Below are 23858 nucleotides of genomic sequence, written 5' to 3'. Positions count from 1 at the left end.
CCCCCGCCCAGTTTTCCTGTGGATGCGTCTGTGGGGACATTTCCTTGATTAATAGCTGATGTGGAAAGGTACATACCAGAGTGAGCAGTACTATCCCCTAGGCATGGGTTGGATAAGAAGCCAAGCTGAAAGGGCCCCTAAGCAGTATTACTCTGATTCTCTGTTTCAGTTCTTGCATCCATGTTCCTGCCCTGTGTTCTCTCAGTGATGGTCTGCAACCTATAAGCTAAAATAAACCCTTCCATCCCCAAGTGGTTTTGGTCAATGTTTTATCATAGTAATAGGGAAACAAACTAGAACAGTATCAAATATCTGAGATAATCTACTTATGAAGAGGAAAGTCTTGTGTTGGTTTGGCCAACACTGAAGGCCCTAGGCCATTACTGACTAGTCCTGTCTTTGACCTATCATGATGCAGTGCATAAAGGTAAGAGGACATGGTAGAACAAAATGACTCTACTCAAGGTTAGGGAGTAAGAGTACAAAGAGGAACGGACTTGGGTATCACCATTTCTATCAAGAGCACACTTCCCATGACGTTCAGAATTCCCACTATAAGCTTTAGCCCTTAAATAAGGCTTTAACTCTTCAAAGCAATGGCACTCTGAGGACCAAGCCTTTAACACATAAATCTTTGGGAAACATTCTTTATCTAGACCATAGAAGAAATGGGAGAGGAAGAAGGAAACAGAAAGAGACAGGGAGAAGATCAGAAGTGAGCGAATAAGAAAGAGGGAGAGAAAAATAGCCGCTGGGTCTTGAGTCAAAGATTTTTTTCTGAGTTCCCTGGGATGTGATGTTCATTCAGAGTTTAGACTGCTGCAGGGGGTTCTGGGTGAGTTGATGAATGTGGCACAATCTAGATTCAAGTAGAGGTAGTAAAGATCTATCAGGAACTCTCTTCTTAAGTTTCAAGTGAGTGTCATTTAGAGAAGGAAGAGAAATGTCTAAAAAAAGTTTGAAAGTGAGTTGAGTCCCTAGGTTGAATTTAATGGTCTGGATCCTCAGGACATAACAGGAACACAAAGGAAGAATGTGCTGAGCATGGAGTCTATCCAAACCTTAAATGATGGGCTTTCATGTTCATGAATCTACTTTGCTGCACATGGGGAAGTAGGTGGCTGCCTCTGACTATATTTAAGTAGTGCCAACTTGAAGATACGACATTTCTTACCAACAGCTCAGGAAGTATTCAAATTCAAGTCTTGTAGCTCTCCACATTGATAGTTCTCAGAGGCTCCACAGACTCTCAGATGTCAGTGGACACAGACAGAGAAGGCCTTTTGTCACCTATGTCATTTCCTAGCTCACCTAGGTAGTGGTATCTGCATTTTCCCACCTTACAACAAGCACTAAGACCTCATCGCAGGTGTCTGAGAAGCTCACCTTAACGTGACCTTAACGCGGCGTCCTCAGTGTCTTATCACAGCTCTTACCACAGCCCCTGTCACTGTCTGTGATTTCCAACTTACATGCTGATCATGTAACAGGAAGAACATTTGTCCCCAAGGAAAGAGATGGAACAGTGAGGTGCTCCACCCCAGCAACCTGCTTCTGGCTTCAAGAGACTGACGGATTCCTTCTGGAACTGCACTTGGATTTTCTCGGCTGAGCTCCGGACAGTTATCCCATCCTCCACCCTCTACCCTGGCGTTATAGCCTAGCTTGGACCAACAGGAGGGGCAGAAACAGAATTAAAATACTCTCCACTAGACTACTCTTAGAATACTATTTGATTAGAATTAGAATTGATCTCTAAGCCTTGGGAGAGTTAATAGGTGCACTTTAGATTCTGAAGAGAAGAGTTATGGGTACCCTAGACCTTTCCTTAGACGTGTATTTAGTATATATTTGTTGGACAAATATTTCTTGTTAATATTTTGTTCAAGTATATTTTCATTCACTTGGACCAGATTTACTCTTATTATATGCTCCTGCCCCACTCACTCCTTCCATTCTCTTCTCAAATAATAATCTCCCTTCAATTTTCATGGTCTCTGTGTGTGTAAAAGATAATAGCTCTACCCCATGTCATATCTATAGTAAGATATATACATATACATATATATATATATATATATATATATATATATATATATATCCCCATATTTTAGAGAACAACAGTATTAATACTAACCATTTTGCTTCAATTATGGCCCTTATATTAATTATATTGATTACTTTGTAAAAGGCAATTAAGATGAATAGTAACTCTGCTCTTCTGCCAGTCACATATAAGGAAAGTGAGGGTTTAGGTGTTTGGTGACTTGAACAAGATTTCAGCTCATCTCTGTCAGACTCCAAAGTTCCTTTCCTTCCCATGTCATTGCATAGAGCAAATGTGCTTTCCTTGCATACCTGTAGTGAGAGTAGCCAAAGGCTCACCAGGAACGCCCATCTTGGGAGTGTCTGGTCCCTGTACAGTGGCCCCAAGGCTTTAAGGAAGGCAGTTAATAGCACAAGGTCCCCTGCTGTGCCTTGTCCTCTTCTCTTTTCTCCTAGATCTTAGTTCAGAGCTCTCCCCTGGGCTGTATGAAAATCAGTCTCCTAATCAGGTTCCTGCTTCTTCCCAAAGCCAATCAGCTTCCGCAGACTGACAAACTGAGGATGTAAATGAGTCCCCACCCCTGCAGAAATTGCTTCTTCATTGCTTATGGCCCCTCCATCTGGTCTGTCATCTACCCATTGTCTTTTGAAAACTGTTACAGATCTCATCAGTGCCATATCCTAGCATCTTTAGAGTCCATATTGCTGCCATTTGAATTGTAATCCTGCAAATTAGAAAGACAGAGAGGGACTAGAGAAGGAAAGAGCAGGGGCTGAACCATCTGGATTTCTCTCTGTGGAAAAAGCCTGTTGGAAGCACAGATACCCAAAGTGGGAAAGACTTGGATAAATCGATGATGCTTACGCCCTTGAGAGCAGTTGTAGGAAACAGTGGCCTCTCTTTTAGCTGTGTTTAACTTTGAAGCAGAAACTCCTGGCATCAGAAGAACACTGATTCGTGGAGCTGGTTCCCTACCTTTGTATGGGCCAGTCAATTACATTTGACGGTGTGCCCGTTTCTTTTCATAATTAAAGTGTGCTTGAAGAAAAAGGAATGGGCGGATATGAAGCTTGAAAACAGGACCAGTATCCGTTTTGGCTATCAGATCCCAACAGCTGCTCTCAAATAATGGAAAACAGGGAACTTCACAGGTGATAATTCTAAACTTCACAGACATCAAGAGACACATTCAGAATTCCTCTGCCAATACTGCTCATCTGCTTCATGTAGAAAGAACACTGGTTCTCCACCTGTGAGTCACCACTTCTTTGGGATTGAATGTCTTTTTCACGGGGCTCACCTAAGACCATCTGCATATTAGATATTTACACTAATATTCATAACAACAGCAAAATCGCAGCTATGAGGTAGCAACAAAAGTAACTTTATGATTGGGAGGTCACTGCAACATGAGGAACTGCATTAAGGGGTGGCAGCATTTGGAAGGTTGAGAACCAGTGGTTTAGAGTATTCAATAGGGATTCTTGAATCCACACTGCAAGACTTGAGTTTCATTAGCAAAATATAACCTAAGGCTCTGTAGTCAGGAATTGTCATATAACTGAAGAACGCATGAAGATTCAAAAGTATGGGTGTTGACTTCCATGGAGTGACATTTTAACCTATGGGGATTGGAAGCAGAGACAAGGATATACAGTCCAAATTAGCATTAACAGAGAAACAAGTGGTTATGTATACAAATAGGGTAAGTGTTGAGGTCATCGGAGATCAAGGATCAGTCGCGTCCTTGTGCGTGCCACTGGTTAATAGCTGGGGTGGACCATTAGGCTCTGTTCCTACTTCAGTCAAATTCAGCTGACATCTCCCATTGCTGTAAACATCCTTGTCTCTCTATCTCCCTCTGTCCCTTCCTCTCCCACTGTCTCTCCCTTCCTCCTTTGTCTCTCTGTCTTCATCTCTCTCTGTACATGTCTGTCTGACATTCTCTCTCTCTCTCTCTCTCTCTCTCTCTCCACATTTCACAATGGTAGTCAATAGATATAGTTTATTTTAAAGATGGGAAAAGTGAAGACTAGAGATGTTAATTAATTGAACATCATCGCTCAACCACTTCAGAGATTGTGAAGGTTGCAGGTAATTTATACCAAATACCTAGTAGAGACCATGGGGCTTAGCAAATGGGGCCACTGTGCATTCAGAGTGCAATCTAGATTTTTTTTGTTTATTTGTTTGTTTGTTTTTGGTTTTTCGAGACAGGGTTTCTCTGTATAGCCCTGGCTGTCCTGGAACTCACTCTGTTGACCAGGCTGGCCTCGAACTCAGAAATCTGACTGCCTCTGCCTCCCAAGTGCTGGGATTAAAAGCGTGTGCCACCACACCTGGCACAATCTAGATTTTTAAAAATGGCACTTAATTCAGTTGTTTTCTTTTGCTTTTTGCATTTTGAGTGGATTTCTGAGAACTACCAACAGCATTCTTCTTTCTCACAGGCACTGGTTTTAGACTCTAAAGACAAACATCCCCAGTGATCATTGGCTATTTGCACAGCCCACAATTAGGCAAGTGTTGGCCAGAAAGCTCTGCCTCTCCTGGGCCACATTGTTAGACTGAACATTGGTTTACTGCTCTGAACAATGCTAGCAATTTATGTGACTGTTGTGAATGGCAAATAATATGTGATATTAACAATAACTTATAATTCATAGGATCTTACATAGTCAAGCATCTTTGATATTATCATTCCTATAATAGCACAGCTTTCTAACTATGATGCTCTTCCAATGGACTACTTTCCAAGGTTTCTATTCATCTTTTCTCAGTACAGCTTCTTGGCCAGTCAAACACTAACAAGCCCATGCATAAGAATCCAAGCTCATTTGAGTTACATTTATAGTTATGAAGTTAATGACATGCATTAATTGTGCAAAACCTCCAGTCAGAAAAAGAAGACTATGATCATTTCTGGGCCTTTGGGTTTATTTGAGAACTAAGGTAATGGCAGGCTGCTTTTGGCAGGACCTTGTCTGTGCACAGGATTGTATTAATAGACAATACGGGTTCTATTTAACACAGTCAGTAGTTAAGTGCAAAACAGAGCTGTCTCCTGTTGCAGAAGGAAGCAAATGCCTGTATCCTTTTAGTAGATAAGCTGTGGGCCTGGATTTTATAGTCAGTGTCTTACTTTATGTTCTCTGGAGTTACATTTAGGGATCAGCCATGACTGTAGGAGGATATGCACATTGGAGATAGAAAGGAACACTGGCTGAAGGCTTTCTAAGCGCTGCGCACATCATGTTCAATGGTTCATCTGCAAGAGCTAATAAAATCATCCCAAGAGCCCTGAATAGTAGGGACCAAGTCATATCGGTTGGGCAGGGATCATGGAAGAACCTGGAGTCAGTCCTTTGTACTTTCATTGAAATTGTGTTATTTATTTCTTTGTTTTGTTTAATTCTCATAAGAACCATACGGCATGATGACTCCTCTTATGCCCACTTCACAAATGAAGAAGCCAGTGTTCAAGAGATGTCATTAAACAAGGTCACCTAGCCTGCAAGCACTGTAGCCAAGTACAAGGTCACGTTCACTCAAATCTACATTACTTTTCACACCTAAGAAAAAGGTGAAGCTTATCACGGACTGCAGGGGCAGCTGATGGGATGGTCCAGTTGGTTTAGATTGTTAATTCACCTATTTAATGAGCATTTAGAGCCCTGAGCTGGATACAAGAGATACAAAGGTAGGCAGATCCCAGTCCCTGAACTGCTGAAGTGTGCTAGAGCACACAGATGAACATTTGGGTATATAGTCGATGACTTAAGGAGAAAAGAGGGTACCTCCACAGTCCTGTGGAGTTGGAGACTCTTTCCTTGGTTTGGGGGATCTGAATGACCTATAGGGTCAGCAGGGGATTGTCTGGGCAGGGCAGATGGTGTTAAAATATGTTGCTGAGAGAAGAGCTGGATGCATCTACCATCCTCTGCTTAGCTCTCTGTGCTTTATGAATCCATGTGGGGCAAAGTGGGATTAGGTGTTGGCTGTCAAAAATGGTACTGGCATGATCATGTCCTAGAAAGGACAGCCTTGAAACTGTGCCATTTAGATTGTGATATTTGCATCTCATTCAGCTTTAATTGTAACCATAACAGGCATAGTGGAATGCTTAGATGGCAGAGATACTAAGAGTCATGGCCTAGAGGATAGGCTGGTGGGAAAAATTACCCCAAAGCAGGAAAGTCTAATGAGAGGTTTCTTTGGAGGCCAGGGCAGATTAAGAGCTCACACTATGTTGGTAGTCTCAAGACTGGGTAGTTGCTTTAATATATACAGAGGAGATGGGAAGAGACATGGTCCAGGATCATTTGGATCATTGGGAATGCAATGATTCAGACTGGCAGTTGGAAGAGAACCTTCTCTTCTCTCATGAGACTCTTGGGGGCAGCAGGAAGGAGCTGGTGAAGAAGTTGCATCTATGCCATTGAACTAGAGTTGATAATTGAAGATTGAGGGGTAGGAGAGACTTGAGTGTGGACATCTGAGGTCAAGAGGCTGAGTAGTGACTTACGAGGCTTGCGTCAGCCAAAGAGGTAGAAAACAGCTTAATGCAGACACGCTTGGGGAAGATGGGGTGGTCCACAGTGAAAATTCTTGGGACTGACATATGATATGCCCTCTGTTTAGTGACTAGTGATGCACTGAGATCTTTGGAGGGTCGGCGACGACGACAGAAAAGGGGTATCCAAGCACACGGGATTACTGTCAGTCCGCAGCAGTGGTTCTCGCCCTTCCCAATGCTGGGACCCTTTAACACCATTTCTTATGTTGTGATGACTACCCAGGCATAAAATTATTTTCGCTGCTACTTCATAACTGCAATGTTGCCACTGTTATGAAGCATAGTGGAAATATATGATATGCAGACAGTCTTAGGTGAAAGGGTCATTCACCCCTCTCCCCCAAAGCAAAGGAGTCAAGACCCACAGGTTGAGAACCACTGATCTAGATGAAAGGTGCTCTTTAATTCTCAAAGAAGAAGGGAGGCAGAGGCAGAGGCAAGGTAAGTTTATGGGTTACGTGGGTTGTTCACCTAAGCTGAAATAAGGGATAGACTTACCAGCTGAGAGCGATGGTGCTGCTTGCAGCCCTCAAGTCTTGTGGGCAGGTGCGAAGGTTTGAAATAGTTTCAAGGGGATGGTGTAGGGGATGGTGAAGATGCACGCAGGAATAGAGAGAAGTATTTCTAGTGAGAGAGGGAGTCCTGAAATTTGAAGCGACATTAAGCTAGGTGGTCAGGTGATGCGCTCTACCTGTACAGCTGGCTGACAGGCGGAAAAGGAGTTCAACTGACTCAGAGATGGGGGCGAATGTGCCACATGGGCACAACAAGAGGACAGGTGCAGACGGGCATGTGTGCAAATGGAGAAAGATCTGTGGTGGTGAAGAGTGGAAAGCATTGGCCAGGATGGGGAAGACGTGGAAGCTTGATGGGGTCATTCAGAAGAAAATACAGAGGTCCCGGGACCAGCACAACACTGGAGAAGAGACATAAACTTACCTGAGCGAGCTTGCAGCCTTTCTTAGAGTCATTAGAATTAAGTTTTTTTAAGTGGATTTATGCCATTGGGATAAATGGCTAAAGTGGACTGGAGGTGGTTCGTGGTTAAAAAAAAAAAAAAAAGGACCTGTAAATTTAAACAAATCACCTGAGAAGTGTAAAAGGAACAGCATCAGTTATTAGCAAACAGGACAAGTCCGATATTGTGCATAGTGGCATACATTAGTAAAACCACCACACAGTGTACATGGGTTCTGAGCCAATCCAGAACCTACACGTCCCTCCTATCTGTTCTGATCCCCTCCTTTGCAGACTCTAAACACCCCGAGCCTGCCACCTTTCCTGATCCTTCTTTATCATTTCTGAGGATTTTCTGCATCTATGTTACCTTTGACCTATTTATTGTTTTCTGATGTATAATTCATTCGGAGACCATTCTGTCTTATCTTCTTTACCACCCAGCTGGTTGTCCTTTTCTGATAGGGATTTAGAACAGTGACTGTCAAATGTTTTATGTAAGAGGCGTGTTTACCAATATTTTAGGCTTAGTGGGCCACGCTGCCTTCTTGACAAGCCCTCGACCCTGCCTTATTAGCATGACAACTGTAAAGGGCGTGTAGAAGAACAAGCATGGCTATGTTCCATGTAAGCTTTATTGATGGACACAAATCCAAACCACATAGAATTTTCATGTGTCATAAATATTATTCTTTCGGTCATTTAAAATTAGAAAACGCTGTTGTTTGTGATGTACACACCTGTCACCTCAGGACTCTGGAGACTCAAGCAGGAGAGGCATGAGTGTAGGACTTAACTAGGTTATGTTGGGAGATCCCAACTCAAAACAAAACAAAATAAAACAGGAAGCCCCACCCTTAACCCATGAACTGAGCATCTGACCCCTGGATGGTGCTTTGCTGATGTCAGGGTGAGATGCCATTCACCCTGAAGAGCTACTGTATGGAAGGAAGGCTGATGTCACAGAGAAGCCACTAGACATTTACTGAATGAATGAACCAAGACCTTAGTATCATTTAACCCTAAAGAATGATGTCGCTAATTAGTCAAGACACTAATCAGTAATTCTACATTTGACTATGATGTGCGCGAATCTAAAACCTTTTGCTTTAACAAAGGCGACCGACGCGACAGCTCCTTCATGTGTATCAGTGCTCAAGTTCATTCTTCTGGTAGCTATAGGTTCTTTTCACCTGTTGCATTTGTGGTTTAACTTAGCAGGAATGGCAGTCTGAGGCAGTGATGGTCTAGTTGCTCCGGTTTTCGTTTCCTCTCAGTCGCTCTACAGAGCACTGGACCTGGTCATATCTGAGGTGATCACTGTGGGTGGAATTGGACTGACAGTTGAGGGTTACTTAGGCTCTGGTTTATGAAATGAATCTTAGCTGTCACATCCCAAAGGGCCCCTTCCCTTCCAACACATCCTAATAATCATGTAGTGTGTGTGTGTGTGTGTGTGTGTGTGTGTGTGTGTGTATTTGAGGTTATGTACACATGTTACATGGGTGCTCATAGGTGTAGGTGAACATATATGCATTTGGAGGCCAGAGGCTTTTGTTGGACATCTTCCTTGGGTTCTCTCCACCTTATTGTTTGAGACAAGGTGTCTCACTGAATCTGAAGCTTGCTGACTTCGAGAATTGTTGGGCATCAGGCTTGGGGGATCTGCCCATCCCAGATCTCCCCATGAGAGCTGGAGTTACAGGCATGCACTGTGGTACCACTGTTTTGTGAGTGTGCCGGGATTTTGAATCCAGGCCTTTCCATTTCTTCAGGGATCACATTAGCAACTGAGCTGCCTTCTCAGCCCCTGGTCATCATCTCTCCAGCTGTGGGCAGAATTGTGGTTAAGCCTATTACTCTTCCCTCACCATTAAATCTTCTGTTGGCTTTAGTATTTTAGAGGATCCTCTTGCTGGAATCCTTTAGGGCTCAGACAGAGCCTGGAGCAAAGTCATTCGTGGCCAGAGCTCAGCAAAGAAAAAATGACTGTCAAATGCCATCTTATCTCCAGAGAACCGAGCTTCTGATCAGCAGGCATTCCACCATGGCCTTGGAGTTAACCCATGCACAAGGGCTTGATTTGTGTCTTTGTAATAGCTATTGGTGCCTCTGGCATCGACCCTGACTCCCCTTCATCTTGAAGGAGAAAAATGTCCATCTCAAAGATTTAAATTTATTATTTTGCCCCAGATATAAAAGCACAGATGTCCATCAGACACCAAATACTTCAGCATTCTGAAGTAGCTTCTTAGGGGCCAAGTGGATAAAATGTCTTTCAAACAATCGATACCCTCAGGTCTCACAGTCTTATTTTAAAACTTTGCAGACACTGGGTGTGAGGTTAAATTGGAATTTTCAGGGCTGAGAGCCAGATGGAGCTGGCTTGTTCCTCCTGTATAATGCTGAGTGAGGAAATCCATTCACTCTTGGTCTGTTACTTCCCGTCAGGTGTGATTGCTGATACCAGCTGCTTCCTTAGTCTGAAATTTGATTACGTGGAAGTTACCTTTGTAGCTTTTTTTTAAAAAAATAAATGGTTACATTCTCAGACTGAAATTTTTCATTTTAAAGGTTTTCATTCAAAAAAAAAAATACTGAAGAGGAAGCATCTTATCTGTATTCATGTTTCAACTTTATCGATGTATTCTCTTAAGCCTGATGAGAGTGAACGGCTCCACCACTCTCTGAGCACTGGAACTCAACTCTTCCACTCTGTGGCCAATTTCTAACTCGCTGGCAACATGGCCAAGGGGACAGAGCTATTAAATATTGTCTAGGTAAATGCTCCCTTGAAGAGCTGTTGACTCTGCCTGATTGCAAATGGCCTTTCGTTTGTTCTACAGTTGGAAGCGATGCTGATCTTTGAAATTTACCCAGAACAAAGTACATTCGAAGGTCAAGAGGAAACCTTTCCCATATTGCTAAACAGTCTTTGTGAAGGCATTTTTTAAAAAAGTAATAATGATTGCTGCATTGTAAGAGAGGGCTGGCCTCAGGCTGGTTCTCCTTTACCCGTGTGTGTGGTACTTAGTGGGCTCTCAAGCCCAATGCCCGTCTGCCCCTTTCATGCCTCCTCTGAACTGACCTGCAGACCTTGTTTTCTTCTTCAATCTAGAGTTACTGTGCAGAGCTCCACCCAATTTTGCGTTTGGGTTTCAGTAAAAACAGCTACAGCAGTATGGACAGAGAGTCTTGTTAAGTGTAGGCCTTTGAAGCAGGCAGACACACCAGGAGGGCAGACCTTCCTTTCTAAGGGCCCTTATGTAACAGGGTAAAGGCGACTATGGAGGCCAAAAGAGTCCAATCAGCTGTAGGAGCCCTAATTACATTCTTATTGGTTGACATCCCCCAATTACCCAATTGTCACGCAGCTCACATTGGAGCAGTGGATTCTTTCTCCCTGATCTCTTATTCTAATTGCCTTTCAGATGTCCATGTTCATAGTGCTGAGACTCAACCCCAAGGCCACAAAGCAGGGCTCACTAATAGCTCTGCTGTTGGAAGCATTTACCGTGGTAGATTTTCAGGCCTTAGAAGAATAAGCTCACTGGAAAACTGGGGAAATAAGGCTGCCATGCATGGGAGCAAGCTCCAAGACCACCTCAGACTGTTCTCTCTCTCTCTCTCTCTCTCTCTCTCTCTCTCTCTCTCTCTCTCCCTCTCTCTCTCCCACCCTTCTTCTCCTCCTTCTTTTCCTTCTCCACCCTCCCCCTTCTCCTCCTCCTCTAATTCACAAGGAAAGCAAACATGGCTCCTCTCTAAAGGAAATAAGTTCTCCATACTGGGGCACAGAACCTGCGTATGCCACCCTCCAGACGTCACTGTGTCCATAGCAAGGCGCTGATTATTTCCTTTCCAGCTGAGTCATGGAATACTCTTTCCATCAAAACGAAGAACTTATTATTTTCCTTGAAACTCCCGAAAGCAGATAAAACATGACCCCTGGACGCATCCTGACTTGAAGCCTTAGGGTCTGGCATCCTGACTTCCGACCCCAGATCCTCTCAGCTGCTGTTTGATGTTGGGCAAGTCACTCACACTGTCAAGGTTTTCAGTTTGCTAAACGAAGGTAGCAGCTTCCCCGTCACACCCGCTCCTTGCAGAATGGTGGCAATAAAATAAGAAGAGGCCTATTGGGGTAACTGTAGAACCTCAATAAGTGCCGATGATTACACTTACTAGTTATTCAATAATTATTATTACAGCCCATGAAAGGCTGACTGATACAGAAATTATACAATAAGGACTCCCAGGAGCATGTTCAAAAAATTAATTAGTGATTATGAGAGGTCCTTTCACATTTTCCATGAATTTTCAGGCCTCTGCTGTTAGATCTTTGCAATGTAGAATCAAAGAGGAGGAAGAAAACACTATTAACTGCTTAGCTAACTAGAAAACCACATCACTTTTAATAATTAAAAGTACACCAAAGAAATAGGACTTCTCTCCATCCCCGGGGACTCAGGAACAGAGGAATTGGAAAGATTACACACAAGCTCCTAAAGAAAATGAAGTCAAAGACTTTCACTTTTAAATTTAAATTTCAAACGTGAACAAGCCTTGAGCTACTGTCCTGTTGACTGAGCCTGGAGAGAAGAATATTACCACAGGGTCCAGCTCTGCTACTCCTGGGAATGCACAGCTGTGTCCATCTCTGCCCTGTTTGCCATAGCCCAGTTGCAGAATTAGCGTGGGTGAATGAATAAAGAAACCCTACTCCTTAGGCACGATGGCATTTTATTCAGTCATAAAGAATGAAATTACGTCATTTTCTGGAAAATGAATGCAATAGGAGACCATTATGTAGTCAAATAGCCATTATATAGCCAGGCACAGAAAGGCAAGTAAGACTAATGCTGCATGCTTTTATTCTTATTTGTGAGTTTTAGGCTTCTTTGTAGATATGTAGAACCACACACATGCGCACACACATGTACATACACACACATACACACAGTGTGAACACAGAAGGGGAGCCTAGGGAAAGGAGGGACACTAGTGGGAGGGGCTAAGGAAAGAAGAATATGAAACCCAACACAATGTAATAAATATGCCCCGATAAAAAATAAAGGGCTAGTCGTAGATATCTGAGCTGTTTGTGGAAATGTCGAGGGTCAAAGCGCATCTCCGTAGAGGATCAAATTTGGTGCTTGGCTTTACAATATTTGGTGTTCTTATCTGTAAAGATATTAGATTAACCCAAGAACAGTTACTGAAGAAAAAAAAAATCAACAGCTACAATGTGAGCTGTGTAACAATTAGGCAATTCTGAAATTTCAACTGAGAGGAATTTAATTAAGGCTCTAATAGCTGATTAAACTCATTTAGATCTGCTGGCAATTGCCACTGGGTTATGTAAGTCACCCAGGAAGAAAGACTTCCATCTTTTTTCTTCAGCTGCATTTAATTCTGCCTGTAGCCAAAGGTATAATCTTCCCAGTGCTGCTCAAAATAGGGTCCTTGGATGACCCATGGCAGACAACCCTAAGATGCCAGCAGAGGCACCAGTATCCCAGGCCTCACCCCAGACCAAGCACTGTGCAAATCTAGGACACTCCTTCCTTCTCTCTCTCTCCCTCCTCCTCTCTCCTCTCTCTTCTCTCTCTTTCTCTTTCTCTTTCCTTCTCTCTCTTTCTTTCTCTCTCCCCTTCTCTCCCTTTCTTTGTGAATGTGCGTGTATGGTGTATAGGAATACGATGTTTGTGTGCGCACACGTGTGTTAGTATGTGTAGAGACTGGAGATTGATGTCTCATGTCTTCTTCGGTCACTCTCTGCTTTATTCTTTGAGACGGGGCTTTTTAGTGAGCCCAGGGCTCTCTGCTTCCGCTTCACCAGGTAAGCAGCAAGATGAAGGGATGGATCCTCCTGTCCCTGCCTCCCCAGTGCGGGAATGACAGAGCTAACCTGCCATTTCCAGGTTGGGTTTTTTTTTTTTTAATGTTTATTTTTGGTGCTAGGGATCTGACCTCAGTTCCTTATGCTTATGAGTCAAGCGTTTTGCTCATAATTCAGTATCCCCACCCTAGGAGTTCATTGGTTTAACATTTTATGTAACATGTATGTGCTCTTCTTCTAGCATGTGGTACCAGGAATCGAACCTGTAGTCGTCAGACTTGGCAGCAAGTACCTCTTTACCCACTGAGGCATCTCATTGTCCCAAGTCCTTCTGTTTGTTATTTGTTTGGTTTTTTTTCTTTTGAGGTAGGGTCTCACTGTGTAACCCTGGCTGGTCTTAACCTTTCTATTCAGCCTAGGTTGGCCTTGAACTCACAGAGCCTCCTGCTTCTGTTTCCCAAGTTCTGAAATGAAAGGCATGTGCTTCCATCACACCATCCCCAGCTTCATTCTTCGCCCTCAAAGACTGAAGTTTTCTAATCTCACCTCCTTTGATTGGTGCATTAAAACTTCCCATTCTCTAATGGCCACAAGGCCCAACTGCATTGAAGCAAGGCAGGCTCACATGCAGTGATTCTCAGCAACTTCCTTGTGGTTGCTTAAAACTGTCCTGGAAAACTGAGCTCCCAAGCAGCACCTGACTTCCATGCACCGGCTGTCATAGGTAAGCTTGAAGAACTATATTTGTTTTTAAAAATACAACGACTGAGCCTTGCTGTGAAACACTCCTGCCGTGGCACATTGCAACTTAGGATCAAGCTACAGCACATGTGGCACAGACCTGTGTGCTGTCCTTTCTCAAGCCACCAGATTCAGACCTGCCTGGAGTCTGCAGCTGCCACCTCAGACACTGATGAACTTGGAGAAGTCCTGCCATTGGCTTGCTTGTGCACTGATGAGCTTGCAGAGTCAGGGGAGCAAGGCTAATGGATTATGCAAAACATGGACATGAAATCATTTCACAGCTCCTTCTCAGGCACTTATCTCATACCACTTGGAAGAATTTTATATTTCAGGTAGAGAGAAATTGGCCTCCTGTTTGTTTTGCTTTCCTCTGTAACTTCATCTTCCTGAAGAGCTCGTTACTCATCTTCCCTCCAGCTTGAAACTAACTACTGCTTATTATCTGGAGTGAAATGTTCTCTGATGTTTTGTACAAGTATTTGTCTTAAAGAGTTTCTCCTTTGCTTATGAAATTACCCCCTGAGCTACCAGGACCCAGTCAGATCAGGGCATACATGGTGTGAACCCAGCTTCTGTTGTCCCTTTCAATAAACTCTGATTTTTTAAATTTCACAATCTCTATTATCCTGTCTCCAAGAAGAGGAGCTGGATAAACAAGCAATTTCCCTCTTTTAACTCTGAATTCTATGATGAAGAATGGATGATATTTATGTGATTCTGTTCAGCAAATTTTCAGTGAAGTGGCTGGTCATTGATCACTCTACCACAGTAAATGTGGGGTTCATACTGTAGACTGACCAACTGGGAGCATCCACAGAACTTTCATTCAAAATATTTTCAACCTTTATTTTGCCCTTTAGGACTGGATGCATCTTTGAGTTCTTACAAGTCTCCTACTTTGAGATCCTGTGGGTTTATGCAATCTTACCACTGAGGTCAGCCAGACTTAATAAGCTGCCTCCTGATGTATCTCTTTGCAGTCAGAATCTTTGTGCCAAAAATCTATCTCTCTACACTGGTGTGTCATAAAATATTCCTCTCACTAAAAATCTCCACTAAGTTCTACCTGCAGCCTTCCAGACGTTCCAGTGGACCATAGGCTGACGATAAAGATATCCATATGTTCCAGTCATCCATAGGCTAAAGATGAAGCTAACAGCATACAGTCTAGTTCTCTGTCTAGAGCAGGAACTGTTCTCCCTCCTTAGTGCCCTCTGGGAACCCCCAGCACAGCATTTACCGCACCTGTTGTTACAGGGTTACATTATACTTTTAGTTGTAATGAAGATGGGCTCTCTACATGGCAGGGCATCCCTCTATCACTAAGATGACCTGCATCCCAGCCCTTTAATAAGATGGAATCTTGTCCACTCTTCTCCAACCAGATAGGAAGCTTTGCAAAAAAGTCAGTCTCTCTAAGAACTGTCACTGGAGCAGCCCTGGGGGCTTTGGTTGTGAACAAAATGATGCATTCAATGTGTGGGCATGCATGTGCATGGGTGTGTACATGTATGTGTGTGCATGAGTGTGTGTGGTTCATGAAAGAACAAAAGGAAAACAAGAATGGTTCAGAGATTACACATGCACACACATATTCTCACACATGCACATGAATGCATATACACATGTGCACAAGCATTTCATATGAAGAGTCACCATCCACTGGAGAATTGGTATTAGAGGTGGCTAGACCTGGTAGAGTTCAATAGGTGAGATGATAGGAGAGGGCATCTGGCTAGAAGAAGATGTGTAGCTATAGGTAACAGTGCGGGTGCTGTTCAGGGAAGGTGTGGTGAGAAGTGTGTATATAATATACTAGAGCTTAGCATCTATATTTGCAAACACGAACATGTGTCTGGAGGAGCACATCTGTATGTATAGTTGAAGGCTATGAGCATGCATGTGTTCTAAGTATGTACAGGCATGTGCTTATGTATAGGTTCATGCAGAGATGCTTCGGCCCATGTTGGTATGTACTTGTTTATCGGTAAGAGTGTGAAGGGTCAGTGTATATGTTAGACCGTGCAAAAATACAGTGTTCGATGGAATGATTGAGAGGCAGAAAGAGACAAAGCTAGGGGACACAGCAGCAAGGTTGATACCAGCTGTTTGTAGATGGAACTCCAGTTTTACAGGCAACTTGAGGGTTTGAGCAGGACTAGACTGAGAACTTTAGCATCTTTGTTTATGAAGTGTGGGTGATCAAATCCAGAGCTGTCTTCATGCTACTTCACTCTACTGCCTGCGCTACTCCAGCCCTCAGTTTCTGCTCATGTATGTTGAGCTATCTTCCCCCACCTACTTCTGGTGTTCACGTATGTCGGGTATGTGTTTTTATGGTTTGGAGATCTGAAAGCCAGCAATTCAGTTATTTTAATTGTATCTTATAAGCATTTCATAAATAGATTAAATGGGATCAAGCATTCACAGCCCTCTGAAAAAAGAGATGTGCACATCTATTAACCTAAATTCTCCTAGCCGCTTGCTGTCCCTGTGACATCCCCCTGAGCTTACCAGACACGAGGCAGCAGAGACATTAACTCGAGACATGCAGTTTCTGGAGATGAAATTATCTCAGCTCTGAGAATATATTGGTTGAATATTTGCAGAGTAATCATTGCCCATTCACAGAGCACTTTCTAGAAGCTGAGGGCAGTTAGCGTCCTCAAAGCACTGTATTTAAATTATATTAATAAGAATGAATTAAAAAAAAAAAAACCTTACAAAGTTAATTTCTCTTTTTATAGTTCCTCCAGTGAAATCACTTCTCTCCATCACGGGTCAATTGTTTTCATTTGTCCTCCAAACCTCAGTATATTTGCTGAAAGCACCCCAAAGCTCTATCATCAAAATTCAGTTTATTTTGAAGGCAAAAGATTATTTTCTCCTCCCACACAGCCTATTTGGGTGAGTGGAGGCCCTCTTTTTAAGGATGAAAAATATTCATGATAGAGGTTTTTTTTTTTTTTTTTTTTTTTTTTTTTTAAATCTGCCCATCACATTCTCTTTTGTTCAGGAGGCATGTAGAAATTAAAACCATACTGAGAGCGGAGCTTAGTACTTGATAAGTGGTTGGGGAACTTCAGCATTCAGGTTTAGAAAAAAGTAGCTGAGAAGATGGCTCAGTGAGCAAAGCGCCCTATCTATGTGAGGACCCGAGTCCCATCCTCCACCCGCGTGGGAAAAGCCAGGGGTGTGCGCTGTGATCCCAATGCCAGGGAGGCAGAGACCCATCTATCCGTGGGCTCACTGACAGATGAGGTTGGCTTAAGCAGTGGGTTCCAGGTTAGCAAGAAGAAACTCTGTTTCAAAAGGCGAGCCACAACTGTGCACAAAGAACAGTGGTAGGAACTGGAGAGATGGCACACTGCTTGGTTGTCCGGTGACTAATAGTCAGCAGGGAAAATGTCCATACAAGTCACATTATATGGACATAACAGACTGTGGATTGTATGTGCATGCACTGCAATAACAATTAATGAAAAAAAAGAAGCCATGATTTGAAGTGGGTAACAGGGGTACATGGGAGAGTTTGGAGGGAGAAAAGGGAAGGGAGAAATGTAGTAAAATTATAATCTCAAAAATAAAACAAATGCATTCACAAACAAAAACAAAACACGCTTACAGTGCCTGGGAACAACATCCAAGTCTGACCTCTGGCCTCTATTTGCAGGCATATTTACTTGTATTTGCAACCCTTCTCCAACATACACACACACACACACACACACACACGCATGCACAACACACACTTAAACACCCTTATTCACATATACATGCTTGCATGGATGCTTACACACACATGCAAACATGCACATACAAGTGAACACACACAAGAACATGCACACACAAACACACTTGCACGTACACACTTATACATACCACACCACACATGTAAACACACATATGCAAACAAAAGCACAATCTGTACATGTACACATGAACATGCCTGTGCACACACAAACACACAAGAACACACATGCATGCTTGAATGTACACACTCACATACACACAACACACATGCACAAACATGCACAAACACAAATATAAAGGATGCCTTCATTTTATGGTTCTGCTCTTTCCATTATCTAGCTCAGCAGTCATTCTCTCACAGCTTGTTCCAGAAGGTCATGACAGCTGTATGCTAATAGGCTGAGCACAATCTCCACGGACACCTCTCATTGGCTTAACTCAGATCCATATGCATATTATGTGTATTGGGAGTTAGGAAGCTGTGTCTGGAAGTCAGGATGAGAATTGATGCTATCATTTGGCTGTCGAGGATGAATGAATAGAAGCACCCAGAGAGAATGTGGTGATACAGCAAGTTTGTGTCTCATAGAGCTACAAGCAATAGTTAGTTTTACTGTGTGAGATGGGACAGTTGCACAGCCTCTGTGCTGAACTATGAAATTGGCACTATAATGTTTATCATGAAGGATATGGGTCTAGAGAGGGCACACAGACTAAGTGACAGTGTTCCCCAGCTATGCAGATGTCATCTTTTGTACCAATAATATGGAATGCCAGAGTAGGACAGGCACAGGGTGAATTGTCTGTGGAGACAGCAAGGATGGCTTTTCAAATGAGGCGATGTTGGAGCTCTGCTGTACATGCTAACCACAGAATGAGCATCTGCTGTGGACGTTCATGCTTCTACCCTCCATGGATGCATTGTCTACATTTTTTGTCTCATTTAGACCTCACTGCAGTCTTCAATGAGATTTCTGGTTGTTCTCTGAACTTTTGCAAACAAAAAAGTGACGCCCAGAGAGTTTAAGTTATTAAGTTATTAAGTTTTCCCAAAGTTATTCAGCTTAAAGGGTAAAGCTGGCAAGAACACACAAAAGGCTTAACTGTCAGAGCCTTTGTCCTGTCCATTCTACCATGCAGCCTCTCTGGAAGGTCCAGACCAAAGGAAAGGAATGGAAATACACATTAAAAATGTGTTTATGTATGCATGTATGCATGTGTATGCATATGTGGGGGGTACGTGTGTGTGTGTGTGTGTGTGTGTGTGTGTGTGTGTGTGTGTGTAAGATAGAGGTCAACCTCAGGCTTTGAGCATTGTTTCTCAGGATGCTGTCTACTTGTTTTGGGGGGAGGGGTGAACGTGGGGTTTTTGTTTCAAGAGCGTCTCATGGTGGCTTGGAATTCACTGATTAGATTGGCTGGCCAGGAGGAGCCAGGGACCTGCCCCTTTCTCAGCAGCAGTGGAATTACATGGTGGCACCATGCCCTACTTTGTCACATGAGTTCTTGGGACTGAGCTCATGTCCCCATGCTTGTGTTACAAGCACTCACCAGCTGTGCCACCTCTCCCACAGCGAGGTTTTGCGATCTATTTATATAATTGGTATTATTATTTTGATCACTGTCCCTCAACTCACTGATAGCACCACAAAGGCAGGAACCATTCTGTTTGATCCATCATTACCCTTCAGCTAGTACCGGCACCCAGTAGGTGTTCAATAAATCAATGCTGAATGAAGAAAGAATCCCACGGACTGTGCATTTTCCTAGCTTATATCAAACATCGGGGCTAGATGAGCATGTTTGCCTCACCAAATTAGTCTGCCAACCTCTGTGTCTCAAAAAGAACACCATCACCAAAGCTAGACAATTTTGTAATTAGCCACATGGGATGTTTCTTTACAGCCAGCAGAAATTTTCCAGTGCAAATGATGAGGTAATCTCAGAGAGCAGAAATTCTTCTTCTCTTCTTCACCCTTATCACCTTCTGGTGCTCAGTGTGTCTGGATTCTCTTTAAGGGCCTGAGATTCATTTCTGGTGACACTCACGTCACTGGAGGAGAGGTGAGCGCGAGTCCCATCCACACAGACAAGCCTGTGCTCCGCACTTAGCCGCTCCAGTGAGGTGTTTTCCTTGAGGTTGGCGTCACAAATAAAGCTCTGACCCGTGGTGTCAGGCAGCTGCTCAGGAGGAGGAAGGAGAGAGCAAGGCGTGGGGGGCAGCTTCCTCCCGGCGAGTATGTGAACAGTGCCAATAAACTGTCAAATAAAATTAAAGTTCAAAACACACAGCCTTCAATCTGATTTCACCGAGATGCTGCTGCTCAAAGGGAGTACAATCGATTCTATTTTGACAGGTCTTGATGCGTGCTAAGCAGTAATAGTCTCCGCTCTGTGGATTAATCGAAGTTCACCTTCATTTGCAACTTAAATGGGACCATGTCCAGGGCTTGAGATGATGCTTCTAATTCCATCACTGGTTCTGGCCTTTTCAGTCTTCTCCCTGCTCAGTCCTGGGTTTTGCTCATCCATTTCTTGTTATCCCTTTCTTCCCTTCCTATTCTCAGCACAGCTTGCTGCCTCCTTCCTCTCCCCTCCTCTGTGATGGAAGTAGAAGCCCGAGGTCCTTCTTATGTGCCCAGCACTTGCTCTGCAATGTAGGCTCTGCCTGATTCTCCAAACATCATAAGAAGCTAGGTGGAATTGCATCGTGGGACAGACGAGGAAGCAGATGTTCCTGTGATGAAGGGCTTGCACGACTGTAAAGGAGAGATGCTTATTCAGACCTACACCTCTGTTGCTATCACAGTCCATGCTGTTTCCATGACACCCATGGCCTGACCTTTGCCAGAGCATTGAGTCTTTCTGGGGAGCCTCCAGAAGTACACATGGTAGTCATCACTATCAGATATGTACATACCATTCACCTCTAGAAGGGTCTGGAGGGTGGAATCTACCCGACATCCAGGTCCTCACCATTTGTTACCACCCCTGTTTCCTGTAAGAATGACTTGCCTTTGCCTTTCTATAAGACAGTGATGTAAGCTGGGCGTAGTGGCGCACACCTTTAATCCCAGCACTCAGGAGGCAGGTGGATTTCTGAGTTTGAGGCCAGCCTGGTCTACAAAGTGAGTTCCAGGACAGCCAGGGCTATACAGAGAAACCCTGTCTCGAAAAACAACAACAACAAAAAAAAAACAAAAAACAAACAAACAAAAAAGACAGTGATGTATACATGCAGTGTGTCTTTGTGTTTGTGATGCAGGTGGGCAAGTGGGAGAACCAGACTCTGAGCCTGAGGCATGCTGTGTGGCCAAGGTATAAGTCCTTTTCTGACTGTGAGCCAGACGACAACCACCTCAGCATTGTCACCTTGGAGGAAGCCCCCTTCGTCATCGTAGAAGACATAGACCCACTGACTGAGACTTGCGTCAGGAACACGGTACCCTGTCGGAAGTTTGTCAAGATCAAGTGAGTTCCAGGGATGCTCCTGGTTAAATGTGTTCACTCCTACCTAAGAGCAACAGTATCTGTAATCCAGCCACAGTCTCAAATATATCCCATTGCCATGATCGCTTGGTAAATCTGAACACTTACATGCCTGGAGATGTGTCATGAATGCATCTGTTTAATTCCAGTGTCCATATGGACAGGGTGTTTTCTTTGTCATGGGAAACTAATACTAATTATAAGCGTATTAAGAAACTTGTTCAGGGTTATAAGGGTGATTTAGATGGTCAAGGACTTGTCTTGCAAGTTCAAAGACCTGAGGTTGAGCCCCAGAACCAATACTGATATTGATGATGGTGGTGGGGATGCTGCTGCTGCTGGTGGTGGGGATGGTTTTGGTGATGGTGACGATGATAGTGATGCCATGATGATTGTAAGGCATGGTTGCCCACTGGAAAGGTAGAGACAAATGGATCAGGATTCACTGAGCAGCTAGCCCAACATACTTGATGAGTTCCAGGTTAGCAAGAGACCCTATCTCAAAATGAGGTGTATAGCTCTTCTGAGAAACTATCCAGGTTTGTTCTCTGGACTCCACATGTGTACACGCAAACATACACACACACACACACACACACACACACACACACTCATCACATTTACCCCAATAAAAATAATACAAAAACAAAACAAAACAAAAAAGAGGAACCTTGTACATGCAGTGAGTAAACAGGAAAGGCAGAATTCACACCCAGGACCCACAGACGGTGTCACCCCACATCAGCCCTTCGGGGGGGTTTTCTTCAGTACTGCTTCCCATTTCCTGTCTCTTTGGGCTCCTTTACGCAGCTCTTTCTTCCTCTTCCTTGCTTCTAGTTCCCAGGTGGCTACTTTCCAAGTTTAAATAAAAGCTTGCCTGAGCTGGGTTGATCCTGGCCTTGCACATGACGTTTAGGTGGGACCCAGGAGGGAATGGAAAGGGTTTGTGCTGTTTCCTTTTTTTTTTTTTGTCACGCTGAAGAGAAAGCTGACACAGTAAGTTTTGGTTCTCCGTCATGTAGAGACCTGTTAGAGACTCAGGTGTATTCATGGCCAAGGCAAAGATCTTACAGGTATGTGTTGAAAATGGCAGAAAGCAACTCAGCCAATGAAGGACCAGGACAAATGAATGCTGTTGGGCAGGCTGTGGGGTGGAGGAGAGGTATCCATAAGAGATGTGATAGGAGACTAGGGTAGCCTGTGTGAGGGTATTGCAGCTCACAAGGTAAAGCCTAGAAATGTGAAGGCCCGGAAGAAGATCACCCTAAGTGCAAAGGCCCTGTGGCTAGGCTTGAAAAACCAAAGGAAACCCATTGAAGGCTGGGAGGAGTGTGCTGGCAAAGGAGCTCACCCACAGGGGTGGGATTCTGTGAGCTGGAGTGGACTGGATGAAGAAAGCAGTGCCTGCCACAAACCTGCTTAACCTCAGTAGGATGCTTCTGATCATCCGAAACAGCCAGGCTGGTGGGGCTTCGTGTGTTTCAAAATCTCCAGGAGGAGATGGTGTCAAGTCAGTAGCCTTACTGGAAAAGGTTGGTAGAGTGCTTGCCTAGCATTCGTGAGGCCCTGGGTTCAGTCCCCCGCGCTACACATAGAAGCTGGATACTGTGTACAAGTCTCCAAGAGGAAAGGGAAGACCAGAAGTTCAAGGTTATGTTTAAATAAGTAATGAACTTGAGTCCAGCCATAATGAACTTGGGTACATGAGGATATGCTATGCTGTGCTGTGCTGTGCTGTGCTGTGATATATTCATACAACAGTCAGTAGTCTCAGAGGCAAAACAATGTAGATCACCAAGCCCCAAGTCCTATTTCTTTGGAGAAAAATGAGCCCAAATAAATTGCTCTCTTTAAGAGAATTAACTTTTCTATTGAAGATTAAACAGCTCAAAACATTCAAGTTCATGTTTTGGGTTCCTGCAGGGAGATGGTAGCTTTCTAATTCAAGGAGCTTGCTGTGCCTGTGTGTCTAGGCAAAATTGTGTTGGATTTATCAGATCAATAGAAATATATCAGGAACCACTAATCCTGACATTAACACAGATGACATCAATGACATCAATTGCATTTCCAAAGTGGAAGGTATTGTACAGGGCTGCAGAAAGATCCCAACCAGATGACACGAGGAAGTTTGTTTTCTTGGTAATTCTTTTGCATGGAAGACCTTTTGTGTCTTACCTCTTAAACAGTGGGGTCTCAAGTATGCTCAAAAGTCTTAAGAATCTGATAAACGACTTTCTGACTGCTCTGCTAAATGTTGAAGGCATGGAGAGAAAATTAGAAAGATTATTTGCCTTGAACTGCCAGGAGAAGTGATCATTCTACCAAGAAATTCCTTACCTGTCAAATCATTGGAGGGAAGAGGAGTCCATTTTAAGACATTGTGTGTGTGTGTGTGTGTGTGTGTGTGTGTGTGTGTGCAGTCTTCTTTTCCTTGTTTTCATCAGGTATTT

The 23858-nt window shown here is 43.6% G+C and overlaps 1 protein-coding gene across 1 annotated transcript in view; it reads left to right on the top strand.

Moving 5' to 3' along the window:
• Grin2a (glutamate ionotropic receptor NMDA type subunit 2A) overlaps positions 1–23858 on the top strand; it is a 412491-nt gene that overhangs the window by 294575 nt on the left and 94058 nt on the right. Inside the window, exon 6 of the mRNA XM_021209495.2 lies at positions 21182–21387. Coding sequence (XP_021065154.1) covers positions 21182–21387 — 206 coding nt within the window. The remainder of the gene's footprint in view (positions 1–21181; positions 21388–23858) is intronic.

The sequence above is a fragment of the Mus pahari genome, chromosome 12, assembly GCF_900095145.1.
Source record: "Mus pahari chromosome 12, PAHARI_EIJ_v1.1, whole genome shotgun sequence".
NCBI lineage: Eukaryota > Metazoa > Chordata > Mammalia > Rodentia > Muridae > Mus > Mus pahari.
This window is presented reverse-complemented; position numbering and strand designations above follow the sequence as displayed.